Source organism: Oryzias latipes, chromosome 22 (assembly GCF_053564925.1).
Source record: "Oryzias latipes strain Hd-rR chromosome 22, Olatipes_Hd-rR_3.1".
Classification (NCBI taxonomy): Eukaryota; Metazoa; Chordata; class Actinopteri; order Beloniformes; family Adrianichthyidae; genus Oryzias; species Oryzias latipes.
The window spans coordinates 9,149,039-9,166,620 of NC_136258.1; the positions used below are offsets into that span (position 1 = coordinate 9,149,039).

The 17,582-nt window shown below is 39.9% G+C and overlaps 1 protein-coding gene across 1 annotated transcript in view; it reads left to right on the forward strand.

Moving 5' to 3' along the window:
* The window catches only part of eipr1 (EARP complex and GARP complex interacting protein 1), a 64,643-nt gene that overhangs the window by 3,245 nt on the left and 43,816 nt on the right, over positions 1–17,582 (forward strand). Inside the window, exons 3-5 of the mRNA XM_004082678.5 lie at positions 5,611–5,743; positions 6,767–6,923; positions 16,348–16,447. Coding sequence (XP_004082726.1) covers positions 5,611–5,743; positions 6,767–6,923; positions 16,348–16,447 — 390 coding nt within the window. The remainder of the gene's footprint in view (positions 1–5,610; positions 5,744–6,766; positions 6,924–16,347; positions 16,448–17,582) is intronic.

Genomic DNA, 17,582 nt, shown 5'->3' on the forward strand with positions numbered 1-17,582 from the left:
ACAAATGGTTTATTCAAGGCCTCCACCCAAAGGAATCACACATATTATATAAAAAAATCTGTAAAATATGGAGAAACACAGAGAAAAAGTGACAAGACATGTACAAGCGTAGGTCACAAGTAGCAGAATATGTTTAAAAACAGCAATACAGTCAAATAAAGAGCAGAGAACGTAAATATAAAATAACACCGTTGAGATAAAATGCAGAGGTAAATAAACAGTTTTAAGATTCAAAACCAATTTGTTCCATGATTGACATTAAAAAGGACATTTATGTCAATCAGAAAGAAATTCAACCAAAATAGAAAGATGACTGATTACAAAACAGAAATTAAATGCTTTTCGTAAACATCTTTTACAAAACTTTAAAGAATTGCAGGTTTTTAAAGCATGGGAAAATTCATTCCAAAGTTTTACCCGAAATCTAATTGAAAACCACAACACAGTTTTAAGGCCAGTTTACAAACATTTTTTTTTTTTTAATTACGACTTTAAAGTAGACAACTTTTGAGTTTTTTTCATAAATTTACTGTTTATCGGAGCCTAGCTTGTAGATGAAAGATGTGGAGCGTTTTCTGCAGCTTTATTTCCAGATACGTTTAAAAAACAAAGAAATGTTGGGAACTCAAAACCAGATTATCGTCAGCGTAGCCGTCTTTCTGGGGTTCGGTGTCGGTAAAACAGAGTGTCATCTGTAAAATAAGGAGCTCAGAGACACGTTTGGGTGTAGAGGACCAATACTTTATTTTCCTTTTCATTCACCTACCCAGAAGTCCATTTGTCTCATTGCGTTATGAACCTGTCATGCACAGAACACCAATGTGTAAACAGTTACATACGCCCCCTCCTCCAGAAGAAACGTCCCGTTTCAACATAAAACAACAAAGATGAATGAAAAGAGTCTGTTATATTAGCGTTACAATGTTGAAAATGCCAGAAAGTGCTCCACCTCAGATGGAAGCATCACACAGACTTAGAGATCTGGTCTTTGGAGGAAGAAAGGACTGAAGTGGACAGCTGCAGGGACACCATTGCTTCATCAACGGCTGCAGAGATCCTGCAAACCACCCATCCATAAATAAAACATGAATAAATCATAAATCTTCCAATAAAGCTTCCAAACATTTGGAACATTATCAGTAAACAGTCAGCTCACCTGTTCAGCTACGTTTAGTAGGTCTGCTCTGCTGAAGCGCTGCGTTCACTTGGTGCTCTGTAAGATCACTTCCACTTTAATCTACTGTAATTTACGAGATTTAAAGCTGTAAATTTACGACTTTAAATCTGTTAATTTTACTTTTTTTTTCATTTTTTATTTTGGTCGCCCTCAAACTGCGTTGTAGAAAGCTGACCTTGACAAGTGAGAAACTTAATTAAAGGAAGAGCTAAAGCATTACCGGTTAAATGAGAATGAAACCGTAAATTACTGCTCAGGCATATTCCCTTCATGAAAAAGAATATTGCATGTAAAAACACAGATTTGAAAAAAATATTACAGCACTGGCTTCCTTCTTCATGTTACAGCTGAAGTTAAAAGGGAAAAGGCTCTGATGATTCATTCATCCAGTCATCTTCTAAACCCGTTTTGTTTCTTTTCGGCGTCACGGGGCTGCTGGAGCCTATCCCGCCCACTCGAGGGCGAAGGCAGGGGGCGTCCTGGACAGGTCCCAGTCGGATGCAGGGCCACAATCACACATCCATGCACACTCACATGCACAGCTAGCACTTGATAATAATTTGTTCAATTTTATTCAGGAAAGTGAGGGATTTGGAACATGACACATATGACTTTGGTTTACATTAAACTAATTAAAACCAAATTTGTTTTTGTTCTAACATGACAGCAACAGGAGCATACATAAATGTGTAGAAGACACAATAATCACAGTACTCTCAAAAACACTGTTTCCAGTCCTTTGAAATGGGCCTAACCAGAAGTTAATATTCGTTTTAGGTCCATTTCAGTCCTTCCAGGGATTACTTTGGCTCCTCAAGGTTGTAAACTGTGGCTGAATCTGTGGGATTGGATTTATTCATGTAGCACATTGCCTTCCAATGCTGGCTAATATCGTTGAGCTCTCTTAGCAGAGTTTGAACTCAAATGAAAAATGTTTTTTCGATTGGCATTTCCTCCCAGATAGCCTCAGCTGTATCCATAAGCCTGCTGTCCTCTCCACCTCCCATTAAGCATAATGCAGGGTGAAAATGTCTCTCTTAACTCACTGAGTACCTCTCAAATCCTTCAGAGACCAGTAGTCGAAATGACAGATCGGAGGGTTCTTTGGCATGGCATTTAGGGCTGCTAACGAGATAAAACGGCCAAGCTTGGCACTTCTCACCCGCTCACTACTCCTCTGTTCTGCTTACTGTCATCTGTGCAGCTAAAGAGCTTTAGTGGTGAAGCCCACAAAGTGGGGGCAGTGAGCCAGCTTGGCTTTATCCCCACCTCACCACCTCCACTTACCTTCCTACCTCTCCTCCTTCCTGCCTTAAATTCTCACCGCTGGCTCATAATTAGAGGCTGGGACCATACCCAAGTGGCTGAAGGCTATGAGTCACTCCTTACGCCTGAAAGAGTGAAGAATAAATCACCTTGGGGAGGAGAGCTCAAAATCTGTCCTCTTACACCTGGGTTCATTCGGGGGGACCCTATTATCAGGCCCTCCAATTACCCTATCCAGTCAGTCTAAATTTATTTGTGCTGCACCTCCACAGCCATAAAATTACAACTTTGCGTAATATTTTTTTACCCAACTCAAGGTTAATAGCTGCCTGTTTGACTTTGAGGGGGCTGAAAGATGCTGCCGCTCCAGTGCTCTTCTACTCCTCCTCCACCACACCTCCTCTGTCCTCTTCTTCAGCTTGTAAAAGTACTATATGCAAAGGGAGTGGAAGTGTCTAGAAGGAGTTATTGTCCAGTTCAACCCTATTAACGGCTCTCCAAGGTGCTGTAAGTGTCTTTCTTATGGGAGAAACTGCCATTAATTGTCTGATCAAACCTTGACATCCACACCATTTTACTGCATTGAGGGCCCTGAACTGCATTCAGTTGAGGGCCCTTGCCGAATATATAATAGAATTTTTCTCATGAAAGGAGCTCAGTAAAGTGGTTTTTCTAATAACTCCTTGTAAATAAAGGTTTTGATAGTCTGATGAATCGTTATACTGCAAAGCATCACTGTTGTGCCACCAAAGCCTTCAGACAAGGGGAGAAAAACAAGGTCAAGGAACTAAGAGCATTTTCGTTCCACTTGTGGTTTGTAATGGTTTGTAATCTGGTTTCTAATCTTTGCAGTCATAGTTACAATGTTTGAGAAAAGATGCTCCAAGTTTCTGTAAGACATTTCAAAGGTATGAGCGTAGAGACTAAAGATCAAGGTGAGCTGGAAAGTAGACCTAATCAGTCTAAAGAGAGGAGAATCATCTGACCATACCTTTGACACACTGAGCTTTGTCATCACTTTGGGAGCTTTTGGAGTTAACCACAAACTGCAGGGGTTGAGGGTGAAAACCAGAATTGTAAAGGTACATCATTTGCTCTGTCAGACCTTGAGATTTGACTGTTAAATGTAAAGGCCGTGTCACACAACCACTCTGTGCATTTTGCACATATGGCGCGGATGAAAATTGGTAATGTAAGAGTTAATAACTGACAAAGTGTGCATTATCAGAAATTAATACACGCCGTGGAATACTGAACAGTCCGCCACGAAGCGGCATGCAGCGCAAAAGGAAAGATATCTATGCTGATGACCACGATGTGTTAAATAAAGCATCAGTTCAGAGAGAAAGTTCTCCTCTAACCGCTTGTTTTTGTCCAGACGATGAATCTAAAGTTTGTTTTAAAGAAGCCAGCGCAGTGATATAGAACATTTAAGCTATGTGACCGGAACTACTTTTTTAGGTGTGCATTATCACTTTTTATTTATTTATTTTGAATTAACAAATTTTAATGCACACCCAACAGCCACTCAAAATCGAGATTTCCCCCGGACAATGGTATAATCGTGAACATACGTGGAAAAAGTGAGAAAAGTTGTGGGTTTTTACGTGAAATGTTCACATCTAAGAAATGAACCACTTTTTAACCACAGACGAATTAAGAATAAACCACGCAAAGAACACATAAACCAATGTAGAACATGAACCGTGTGATTATTGTGCGGTTTATATGCAATTCATGAGTGATTCATGCGTCAATTACATAATTTGAACATGATATGTGTGTCGTATACGTGATAGAAAGGTTATACATACATATATCGGTGGTTCATGCATGAAAAGTCTGTTAGACATACGTGGAAAGGTCGAGAAAAGCCACAAATTTGAGTATACATCTCACAAAAATCACGCACAATTGCAAAGAATTTACGTGATTGTGTATAAACTACGTAAAAGGCCAAAAGTTCTGAACAGCTTAAGACTGAATTCACATGAAGACCCGTCACTTGAAACCCTTGACAGACATCTACGCATTGACGAAGGCAAGAATCACGTATAAATGACGTAGATCACGCATGAATAACGAAAGACAGAAACTTCATACATGGAAAATGCACTAAATGTGCGTTGTAGCTGTACTACACAGCCTTCAGAAGGTTGATTTATTTTTTTTTTTTTATTTTTTTTCCCCCCCAAAAAATATTTTAATAAAATGACCAAACATATGAATAGATTACTAGAAATGAGATAAATCATTTTCTTCGCCACCTTTACAATTTCCTGACAGATACACTTACTGCTTAGGAAAACACTTCATCGAGGCATGGACGTATGATGAAGTGTTGTCAAATTTCACATAGAAAAAAAGTGCATAAGCCCACTAAAATCTGATTCTGAATGAAGAAAATGAAGCCTGAAGTGGGCTGGTATATTGACTGAAGTTTACTCTGCCTTAAACAACAGCATTCCTGAGAGGGCGGATGTGTCGTGGCGAGGATAGTTTTGTTTAATCCACCCGTCGCCCTGCCTGCCAAAAAAAAAAGAGGCAGAGGAATGTTATGTTTGTATTTGAGCTAATATCACAAATGCAAGCAGTTGTCATGTAAAACAGGTTTCATCAACTGATTAGTACATTTTTTAGAGTAAAATTAGACACACAGGGTTCAGTGAAATATAACTCGGCTCCAGAGCAAAATGTGATACTCCTGGCTTTAAAGGAGGGTGGGGAATAGAGGATGGGGCTGAAATAATCACTGCAACAGCAATAGAAGAATGGCTTTTGTCGTCACGCTTTGCTGTTTTACCAAAATGCTGAAAAAAGCAACAAAAAAATCCCCCTAAAGAAAGGCTTTTCAATATGTAAGTACAGCTCAAACTTGATCAATATTTATTCTAATTGTTTACAACACGTGCATCATGAATTTACAGATTAAAAACATAATAAAGTTTGCTATTATAAAAGTGTGCTACTGAACATTGTACATCTAAAGTCCAATGTCAAACGATAAAAAAACAAATGTAGGTCCGTAAATCCTACCTTGAAATTACTGTCCGTAGACAAAGTTTTTTAATAAAAATGTTCATGTTTTCTGAGGATGGAGTTGGGTTTGGGTATACTGACAGTTTCCCTCTAACCATCTCCTCTCTTTGTCTTTGCTCTTCTTTCAGATCCACATCATTGACTTTGATGATGAGAATAACATCATTAATAAGAATGTCCTCCTGCACCAAGCTGGGGAGATATGGCACATTGCTGCCAGTCCTGCAAATAAGGCTGTGCTTAGCACGTGCTACAACAAAAGTATGTCCGACCACCTCCTTCTGTCTATTCACAGCTTCTTTATGTTTCTTTTTGGTTTCACTTTTGTTTCTTTTTTACATTTACCTAATGATCCATTTTCTTTTGCTTATCTTAAGTCTAATGACCCCATTCAGTGATCCTTAATGGCTGGCCAGTAATGGCCAGACAGTCCTTACAGGTTTAATGGAAGAAGCTGCGTTAGAAGTCATGTTCAGACCCTGATACAATCAATACTAATGTATGAACATAATGACCAACAAGAGGGATAATGGCTGAGGCAAAGTCAATGTGTGACACAAAAGCAATGATGGTCACATGCACATCAACGGCACTTTTCATTGAGGATTTCTAAATCCATTTTTACTTTGCTTCGCTGCTACTGTAATAAACCCCCAACCCGAGTCTTTAACCAGATATGGATTATTAGGAATCTGGTGTAGCTGAAATTCAATAAATGGTCAGAAGATTTTGATTTAAAACCAAAAATTTTAAAGGACTTTACACACCATGTGTGTTCTGTGTGTTTAAAGTTGCAGTTTTATCTTAATCAGACACATTATTGTTTTTTATTCGAAAATTAATGTTAACTTATCAATTATCTTCAAAGCAAAAATAAATAAAAAAGAAGAAAAATAATACATTTCTGGACTGTAAAACAATTAAAAATCATATTTGATTCTAAATCTACATATATCTAAATATGTTTTTATAAAATTCATGGTGGTTTAAGTGCAGGAAATCAGGGTTCAAATCCCAGGTGACGCAATTAACCCATCATGCTGACATTGCCCGGTCAGGTGGTGGTCCTACTTGATTTTGCATTTACTCCATACCTTTAGCCCTTTTTGGATTTTGACAAAGTGTAAAATGTATTGATTTGGATTAGAACAAATGTATCCGGGTCGTCAAATGACTGCCTGCTACTCCAGTTCCTCTCTGCTGAGTTGAGAATACGACCCATAAAAATGGAATCAATGCTAAGATCGTGTATACCAACGTTAAATGTGACCCATTCCTTTTCAGCCAATGACAGCAAAGTGATGTCGTGTGCAGCCGTTTGGCAGATGCCCTCTGGTTGGGAGACAGGAAGCCACGAGTCAGCTGATGACTCTGCCCAAAATCCCCAAACCCTGGAGCTGCTCTTTGACCTTGACAGTGGGACTCAACACAGCTCTTCCTGGTAAGTGTTTCTTAGAAAACAACTTCAGTTGCTGATGTATGTTTAAGAATAGAAAATGTTCAGTAATACATTTGTGAATTACAAAATCTTGTCCTGTCTTCGTACATTGTTTAAAATTATTGATGTCTAATAAAAGGAATTGCAGAAAAAAATATGATTTAATGAAACCATATCTTTGTAGTTGCCCTGCGACAGACTGGCGACCTGTCCAGGGTGGCCCATGCCTTCGCCAAGCCCTAAAGTCTGTGTCGTTTTCTTAGTTTCTGCAAAACGGCTGAAGTTCATTAGAAATTCACTTTATTGGGTTCTGTTTATTGGATATTTACATGAAAAACTTTTGGTTTGAATATTCTCATATTTGTCAGTGATACCATATATTTATAATTGCTTAAATAAACTTAAGTTGTATGTAATAAGCTTTTTTAACTTTAAAATTTACTGTATTTTCTTTGGTAATATGACAGATACTTAATATCAGTGTATAAATGGGTAAAGTCCTTTTTTTTTCAATTTGTTTTTATTGCAAACAAAAAGAGAATTGTTACATACATAAATACAATGAAACAAAGATATAGTTTCATATTTGTAATACAACATAGCAAGTTTTTATTTTTATTTTTTCAAACACCTCGAACCCCCCCCCTCTCTCCATAGTTTGCAAGACAAGGATAAGATATATATTGTCCAATATAACAAAAGCATATCTCTATGTGATCAACTCGATGGCCAAATCGATCAGCCAAGTGGCAACATAAAAAAGAGAAATATAGTAACATATATAGCTGATGTGATATTATTATGTAAGAAAAATAATAATAATAATACTAACAATGCTAATAATATTTAAGAACAGTTGGAATATTTTAAACTACTAATTTAAACTACTAAACTAATTACTGAGAGTAAAGTCCTTTTTAATTCTCTTTTGTTTCTTTGGTGTTTTTTGCAGTTGGCTTTGTTATTTTAGTAGAGACGTGGTGGAAAGTTGTCGCACAGCACTGACTACACTTTATAGACCCGTCTCTCACATATTCCTGCAACCTGATTCTCACATTTATGTCTAGTTTTTGTAATTTACGTACAACATAGCAGCTTAACAAGCAACGCTGCTATTTTGCAACAAACTCTGGTAAACTAACATTTCTGCAATAAATGGAGGGTCAGTACCACATCAGCCCAGAAGACCTGGAGAAGTAAATGAAGGCATCCTTGCATCTGTTTGTCTCAGTGAAAGCAAACAGCATCTCAAAATCCACCTGCAGCTGCCGTGAGCAGTCTCCCAGTGACTCTCCAGGCAGTCTGGCGTCGACATTCTCAACTGCATTGATTAAAGATTGTTTAGCCTCAATGCTTGCCTTAACTTGCACAAAGTTCTTCACACAGTCGCAAAGTCGGCATCTCTAAGCACTCTTCTCTCTCACTCACTCGTCTCTCTCACTCTCTCGTCTCTCTCACTTACTCGTCTCTCTCACTCACTCTTCTCTCTCACTCACTCTTCTCTCTCACTCACTCTTCTATCTCACTCACTCTTCTCTCTCACTCACTCTTCTATCTCACTCACTCTTCTCTCTCACTCACTCGTCTCTCTCACTCACTCGTCTCTCTCACTCACTCGTCTCTCTCACTCACTCTTCTATCTCACTCACTCTTCTCTCTCACTCACTCTTGTGCTGCACACGCTCCTTCCTCTTAGACATGCAGTGCGCTGACACACACACACACACATACTCATTCTACAACACCTATTTAGTTAGTTCATTAGTTAATTACTTTTTAATGTTATTTGTTAATAAAGAATACTGCGTTGTAATTATTACTTGTACCGGTATTCATTTGCGACGCGGCCACCGGTGGATTTTGTGTTGGGGTGGTGTGGGGTAAACCGCGACACCACAACTCTTGCTGCTTCATCACCACGGTGATCAAAATTCCCACCCCGTCACAGCTCTATTCCAAACAGTGCCTGTGATGCGGCAGTAACACGGCAGCAATATGGTAGTAACAACACTAACAGGGCTGGTTAAAAAAACATACTGGTAAAAGTCCCTGAGAGCAGCAGTAACTTATAGGCACCTGAAACCATGGAAGTCTTCCTCCTCAGTGTCGGATTGGAATAGCGTCAGATATTCTTAGCCACACAGTTTCAGTCTCTCCTTCGTTGTCGCCGTCAGTGTTACTCTCATCCTGAGGTAAATTCTCTCCTGAGCATGCGCTGTCCTCTCCGTCACGCAGCAGACCGGCTTTTCCAAACCCGTTGGTGATGGTGGATTTTTTCACACTGCTTTTAACGATTGCTTTTAACTTGAAAGCTGCATCATATGCATTTCTTCTTGCATTTTCCATGATGAGGGTCTGTTCGTGCCATTTATTCACAAAGCAGGAATTTACATTAAACTTGTGTCTTCCTCGACACATAGACCGTATTCCCCCTGTCTCACTCTTACCCTTTCTGCTCGAGCGCCCCTAGCGGTCGTTAGAAAAAATGCATAAATTAGCCGCATCATTGAATAAGCCGCAGGGTTGAAAGTGATTGACAAAAGTAGCGGCTTACAATCTGCAAATTACGGTAATGTATTTATGTCAAAGACATGAAAGACCCAAAAGTTTAGATTTGAGGAGTACTTTTTGTCCGAACAGACTTGACAGAGCTTCCTGAATCATCAGAAGATACTTTGCCTTTTAATTCTTCAACTCTCCACTCAGCTTTTAAGGGAGCGGGAAAAAGCCTGAGCCTGTGTGAGAGGTTGAGAAAATAGTCAGAACCCTTTTTTACTCTGGAGCTGCTAGTGATGAGAGGAGGCAGACTGGTGTGGTGCACTAGGTGAGATGTCTGAAAGTACTCTAGCTGGGGACTTTAGCACCCAGTGATACTGCAGGTATTATGTAATGACAGTAAAACTCAGGAGGGCATGATTGGAGGGAAAGGCTCCATGATCCAAACATGAGTGGGGAGTTCAATTAGGTGGAGGAGAAGGCCGGACAGATGAGGGATAATCTAGGTGTGTTTGGCTGAGTGTTTGGAGGATTTCTTCAGTGCTGCTGAAGCTCCTTCTGCTGGGGAAGCAAAGACTGGGATCCAGGAGGTCCAGCGGTAGGGCGGTCGACCCATGATCATAAGATTGCAGGTTCGATTCCCGCCTTGCACGCCCATGTGTCGAAGTGTCCTTGGGCAAGACACTGAACCCCACCTTGCCTCTGGTGGGAGGTTGGCGCCAGTGTTCGGCAGCGGAGCCGCCGCCAGTGTGTGAATGTGTGTGTGAATGTGTGTGTGCATGGGTGAATGGGACTGTGACTGTAAAACGCTTTGGGCCTTCATAAGAAGGTAGAAAGCGCTATATAAGTATACGCCATAAGTATAAGTATACGCCATACTTTGGCAGCTAGGGCTGGGTAGAAAATCGATTTTAGTGATTATTGCAAATTTGTTGTTTTGGAAGATTTCGTTTTGGAAAATCTGGTTTTATTTCCCAAGCGCTCAGCTTTCTTGGGCTTCCGTTGTTCAGAGTAAGGTCATACGCCCATTTCCCGCAACGAGCAGACAGAAAGCGGCAACTAGCAAAGAGGAGCTTGTTCCTCAAGATACACAAGCACCCCCCGTCACTCCTGTTAATTCACATGTAAGGGTTTTTACCAGGATCCACGAGAGGATAAACCTGCAGGACTTACAGCTGCAACAGAAAGTTTCATAAAAACTGTTGATGTGGAGACAGCGGTGCTGTTAAAGCAGGGGTGGTCATAAGAGCCAGACCAGGAGCAGATGTGTGGCGTGTTTTGGGAATCCATACCATGGATTCTGGACGAAAACATGCTTTAATTTAGATTCAAACTTACTTTAAAACAGAACATTTAGAAGTATTTATTTCAAACCTGGGGCTTTTGTTCTCTTTTATTCCCAATTGCATTGATGGGTTGATGTCCTTCAAGGAAAAACACAAAATTAGAGAAATGCTGCTTTCATGCAGTGTTGGAAGGATTTGAAAAATGACAATTTTAACTGCACATTTTATTCCACACATTCCTTTACAACAATATGCACTCAAACACACACATATTACCCAAGGAATGTGGGGTCTGTTATTCTCTGTCCACTACCCCAACCCTGGTGGGGGAATCGGTCCCTCAGTGGCGGTGGTTGTGTCCCTTGGTTGCTGGCTTCCTGGGCCTGGCAGTTCTCTCTTTACTCTGCCAGAGTGGAGAGAGGAGAGCCGGAGATCGCATTACATCTGAGCCTGGGGCTGTGGTACCGTGTGGTACTGGTTCTGGTACTTGCCCTTGGGCGCTTGCCCTTTTCAAAATTCCCTACAGTGGGAGAACTTGTTTCCCATATTTACACACCCGCCAGTACCCTCACTTTACTTGGGCGTCCTTCTCTTGGGCGGAGGGGAATGGCCCTTGCCTTAGTCTCTACTGGACTTCCCGTGGGGTGGGTGGGTGGTTGCCTGGAGTGCGGAGCAGGTCTCCCTCGGGGGCCTGGTTCGTTCCTGGTGTTGGGGTGGGGGGATGCTCAGAACTTCCAAGTGGTGATAGGCTCGTCATCTGGGGCTGGGGGAGCTCTCCAGTGACATTTACTTAGATCTTCCAGGATAGGCTAATTTCCAGAAGCTGCATCAGCAGTATTGAGAGCTCTATTTCTTATTCCCACCTTTACATCCCACTCTCTTCTTTCTTCAAATTGTATTGGGTGTAAAAAATCTAGATTTCATTGTTTCGCTATATTGCCCAGCCCTACTGGCTGCCATGAGCTCTATGTAGGGGACTCCTGGCTGCTGCATCTCCTCTACATTCAGCAACATGCATGTACATTCCAGTAACACAACTGTTTGGTCACCTATGTACAGCCCCCACCTTTCCATGTATTCTTTTTCGTTTGGTCCAGATCCCATAGTGCAGACATGTAGAAATGTATGTAACGTACACAGTCTAAACAATTATAATCCTTTAAAATGTTCATCTTTAGATTGTTTCTCTTTGTGGGTGGACTTTTCTTTCTTTCTTTTTCCTGCATCTGGCCGATGACATCTCTACATCTCAGATTCCTCTGTCTTACAGTCAGAGCTTTGGCCATAACCCCCTGCCTTCTGACAGGAAAAATCAATGATCATTCCCCTTTCACTCTGCTGTTCATTGTGTGCCTTATGATGGCTGTTATTTTTAGATACACAAGTCAGTTCAGTGTGAAGTAAGAAGTGTTGAAAAACAGAGAAATAGACAAAAACTGTTGTGTATTTCTGATGCTTCAGGAGCCTCATCACGTTGTTCTCCAAATTGCCTATAATGTAATGTGTAGTAGATAGGCTAAAGTATAAAGGAACTGACTACAACAAGGTGAAAGGAAGCTATCTTACACCAATTAGTCTCCCCGAAAGACAACTCTGTGTGTGTCTGTGTGAGTTTTGAGTGTGTAACTAAGAGGTCAGGTAAAGCAAGGCTGCTGAGTAAAGATGAATGAGTTTAGACGCCAGTATCTCAGTACCCCAGAGAGCTGTAACCCTCACAAGGGCACCACACTGTGCATGTGCACATACAGAATGGATGTGTGAGCACATTTGTGTGTTGTGCCTGTGGCACAGGCTATGCACCATTGGCCTTCTGGGATAAATGGCTTTGGTCCTCTGCCAATCTTTACCATTTTTTTTACAACGCGTACACACTTACTCCCCGTCTACTTTAGGAATACTTGTAGGGTTCATTTTTGCAGAGAGAAGAACTGGATGAGGGACAATGTTGTTTATGTTTTGTTAATTTTTGTTTTCAGGTGATTCAGGATTTAGATGAACAAAACCCACATGATCCAGATAACCAATAGCAATTCGGGCAAGGTTTCCTGAGAAAGAAAGCAGGGCAGTACCTCTCTGCCATTGACCCAATATCTTTCTGAATGAAAACAGACATTTACTGTGTGGACCTTGAATCAGATTTTTATTGAAACTTGCATAGCTGTTAAATGCATTTCCACAATGTAATTTACATAGCCTGCTGGATCTTTACATTTTTAATTATCTTCGTGTGGCACACCGTTATTTCCTCACTGCTGGTAATTACAAGACAGAATTCTGTGGCCATTAGTACCAAACTGCAGCAAAAAATCTCTTGACACATTTAAAAACGTGTTTAACCATCTAGTTTTGGTTGTAAATCATATTAAAAAATATGACATACACATTATCCTGTTGAGTTTGTCTATAGAATGAACTGGAATAAACATATGGATGCAAAGCAAAGCCTGTCTGCTGCAAAAGACAAGGATAGAGAGAAGAGTTTGTCCTTGCCCATGATGTAGATTTATAGGTCTCTAAAACTTTTGCAGTTCTTTCTGACAGTATTTACATATGGTACCAGTATCCAGCTCATTGCAGAGCTTAAGGTCAGATGTGCATAACTTAAAGTGCCTAATAAGATAGAAAAGCAATTTAAAATGTGACATTCAACTGTGCATCTCTAATATTTCTTGGTCAGCTGTTGTTTGAAACAGCAAGGAAACAGCTGTTTGAAAGGCAGGATTATCTGGGTGGTTTGATCCAATTCAGCCTTTGGTTCGCTACAGAAAGTAAACAAAAGCAGATGAGAAGGAAAATTATTTGATCAGTCCATGCCATTCTCTTAATGTAAAAGAAAAGTTAAACATTTTTACCATTGCGTCAATAATCTTTACTAAGCTGTTCAGTGCCAAAGTTGGTAGGAAAAATATCCTGTTAAGTCTTTGTGATCTAAGTTTTCTCTTTAAATCCTTTCTTCTATGTCATTAAAAATCTGGTATTGATACAGTAAATTATTATTTTAACTTACTTATTACACATTTGACAAAGTTGTAGTTTTAGTATCACAACATGAAAGGTTCAGATTGTATGAAAATGTTATGATTGGACACTTTGATTCTTAGAAATGATGATTAAAGGTAAAAGAAAAAGTAAAGAAAATATAATTTAAGCATTAGAACATGGTATGTCTCACTATTATCCCATTTTTCTGATGAAAACTTGTGTGCATCAAGTAAGACAACTATGTCATGCTGTTGTCACAGAAGGTGATGAGTCAACTAGAAGGGCTACCCTTTTCCCCTCTTCAAGCCTCAGCTACAGGGTTAGATAGTGGCAGCCGAAGAGAAGAAGTGTCAGATCTGCTCAGTCTACATGAATTATAGAATGACCAGTGCACCTGGGTACAGCAAAGACAGTCAGAGGTTTATACGTCTCATCATAAAGTGACGAGACATCAAAAACAAACGACTGGTATTGTTGCAGCTTCGTGTTGACTAAGTAACATAGATGTTTGAAATTAAGAAAACATACTAATTTTTCCCCCAGAAAATTGTTATTTTGAACATTATGACTTAATATTGACAATAATGACTTAATAACATTCAAAGGTGACTGAAGAAAAAAAAGGGTTGCATTGACTTTGAATTGTCAGCTTGTAGCAGCTTTGAGGTTCATGATGATGAAGGCAATTCTGTTCTGCAATTACGGGCTCAGAATTTCTCTCACAAATCAATGGAACGAAATAAAATATAGTCAGTTGAGATCAATATATTTATAAAACGGATTGTGTCGTTTTCTAAAAACATATTTTCTGCAGAGTGGCAGTAGTTACAACCGTTGGCACAGAGTGAGCACACCTTCATTACCCATCATCCCTTTGTTTACACTCTCTCCCCCACTACCTCACACTCCCAACCTAACATTAGTGATGCAATAGAAATGGCAGCAATATCAGATCTATCCAGCCGTCCTGTTTAGGTCCTGATTCCAGCTCAGACCAGGAAAACAAAGACGTTCATGGTGTGAGGTACTGGGGTCAGGGCGGTTTTTTGTTAGGCTGTTGTTTTCCTTCTCCGGGTTTTGTTATGCTTTATTTTGTTGTTTCCTGTTCTCGTGCTGTTGTACCTTTCCGCTGTCTTTACGTTCTCTCATCTTCCTCATTGTTTTCACCTGCCCTCCCTGATGGCACCTGTTGTTAATCACACCGTTTTTTTGTATATAGCCAGTGTCTCCCCTGTCTTTGTCACTGGATCGTTCTGTATGCTTTGCTTACAAGTATTACGAGTTCCAGTTGTCCCACGATAAAATCTGTCATTCATTCAACTATAACCTGCTGCTGTCCTGCGTTTGTGTCCACACGCTCATCCTGACACATGGATCTATCTGTCTCCAGATGGATGATCAGAATGGAGCAGAGCAGGAAGACTTTGGACCTCTGTTTGTAGTCTTTATGCAAAAGCTACAAGCTTTTTTAAACAGCATTTTCTGCTCCTGATTCAAAACAACCTGAATAAAGAAATACTCAGAAATGCAGTTTTAATCTTATTTTTCTTTCATATATGTCCCTCGTCAAAAACAGCAAAAACATCATTTTCGTTGGGGTGTGTCTTTAACAGGTCAACTGTCTGTTCCAGGGCCTCACACTCACTCACTCACACACATAAAGAAAATTTCGAGAAATCAATTTACCTAAAAAGCAACTTTTTAGACTATTGGAGTATTAATTGAGCCAGAACACCCAGCGTGCGCTGGGGGGTGAAGTTGATGGAACAAGGTTTAGCATGGCAAAGTCACAAAATTTGAGGTCATGCTTTATGGGTTCTTGACCCAGAAAAGGTAGTTTGTCCTCTCTGACTGGGTGGAGAGCTCCTGCTCGCTGGAGGAGTTCACATATCTTGAAGTCTTGTTCCAGTGTGACGGAGGACCGGAGCATGATATTGACAGGTGGATTGGTGCGGCGTCCACAGTCATGGCTCATTGTACTGATTTTTGTACTGATCTAAAGCTCTCACTTTATTGGTTGGTCTTTTTTCCAACATTCACCTGTGGTCATGAGTTGTGGGTCCTGACCAAAAGAACAAGGTTATGGATACAAGCAGCTGAAGTGGGTTGTCTTCGTAGGCTGGTTGGGTGCTCCCTTAGCAGTAGGGTGAGAATCGTGGTCACCTGGAGAGTGTTCGCTGTTTCCACATCGAGATCAGCTTGCTTATGAGACTTAGGAAACTGGTCCAGATGCCTCCTGAACCCCTTCATGGAAAGGTGTTCTGGACATGTCCCCCCGGGGGATGACCCAGGACATGCTTGAGAGATGCAGCTCTTGGCTGGCCTGGGTACCAATATAGGGATTAACCTGGAGGTGCTGGAAGAAGTGGCACCTCTGAAGATTAAAACAGCAATCATTGGATTCAGTTTTGTTTTCTACCAATTGAACATGTCAAAGTCTCTCTTGAACATTACTAATGTTTGACATTTTGTCATTTTTAAATGAATGTTTTAATGAATTTTAAATATGAGCACTGCCCCTGGAAATGGTTTTTATGTAAAAATTATGTCTAACAATCCTGTGGGATTTGGCATCACATTATGTTGGTAATGCTCTAGTATCTGAACTAACCTCAGTTTTTGTTGCTCTTGTGTATTTGCTGTGTGTCTTTGTATATGTACAGCGTGCTGTGGGAGCCCATGGGTGATGGCAAGCGTGTGATTTCATTGGCTGATAACCAAGCACTGCTCTGGGACCTGCAGGAAAGCCCCACAAAGGCCACAGTAAGAGACACACAAGCTGTGAACCACAGGGTGCATGCAAGCACTCAGCCCATATCGCACTAAAGCCAACTCATTATTTGATAAAGACCGTATCATTTCGGTCTTATCAAAAGCTCATCCTGTGAGAGAAGTTGTTTCCACTGTTCTGTTACATTAATACACACTTTCACGCAACAACTGAATGAATAAAAGTTGCAGTTCCTTTAATGTTACTCTGTTTGTCTCTGACTGATAGTGAAAGTTTGATTTGTATGGAAGACAGAAGTCATCAGTCACACCTGATAATATGCAGAATCTGAAAAGATTTTATTTTTATATTACACAGAAAATGTTTCTTTCTATGCATGCTTAGTGTATCATAATGTTATTTTAAATTATACATGCACTGTCTTTTAAGTATTAATAACTACATTTTTGTTAGGTGATACATTATTTTTTGCCTTTACAGTACATAAAACCTGCTAGTTAAATTACCTCTGATGCCAGGAACAATGTTTTTATGATTGTATTCATCTTTGCGTATGGGTCTCTTTTCTCTTTTCGTTTCTTTAAATGAATATAATGATGATTTAGTTACTATGGTAAGACTAGTAGACAGTACAACATGTAGCGGGATTTGTTGTCCAAAACCAACTTTTGCTCTTTTTAGTACAATAAGGCTTGTTTGCCAATTTAGTTTGTAGATACTTAAATATCAGTGGGGATAAAAAATGTTAACACCCTTGGTAAAACATTCTGTCACTGTGCATAAAGAAGCCAAGGAAAGACATCAGATTACAGATTCCTAACATGTCAAATTCACTTTTTTTCCTTTCAAATTATCAGAAAACTACGGAGCCTGGGTCCTGACATTAAAAAAAAATTTATATATATCTCGTTCCCACAAATTAATATCTTGTTCGCACCAAATAATATTCCGTTCCCACGAAATACTATTTCGTTCCCTCGTAATAATTAAGTTGCATTACATTGCATTGAAAACACGGAAGATGTTTAGAGATCAGATTTATTTATTTTAAAAAGCTCTACAAAAGCCTTTATACTCGTTATCAGTCACTTTACATCAGAAGCTAGTTGGCTACATGCTACTTATCCCATCATGCATCACAGCCAGCCAATCATTTGTCTTGTTGTT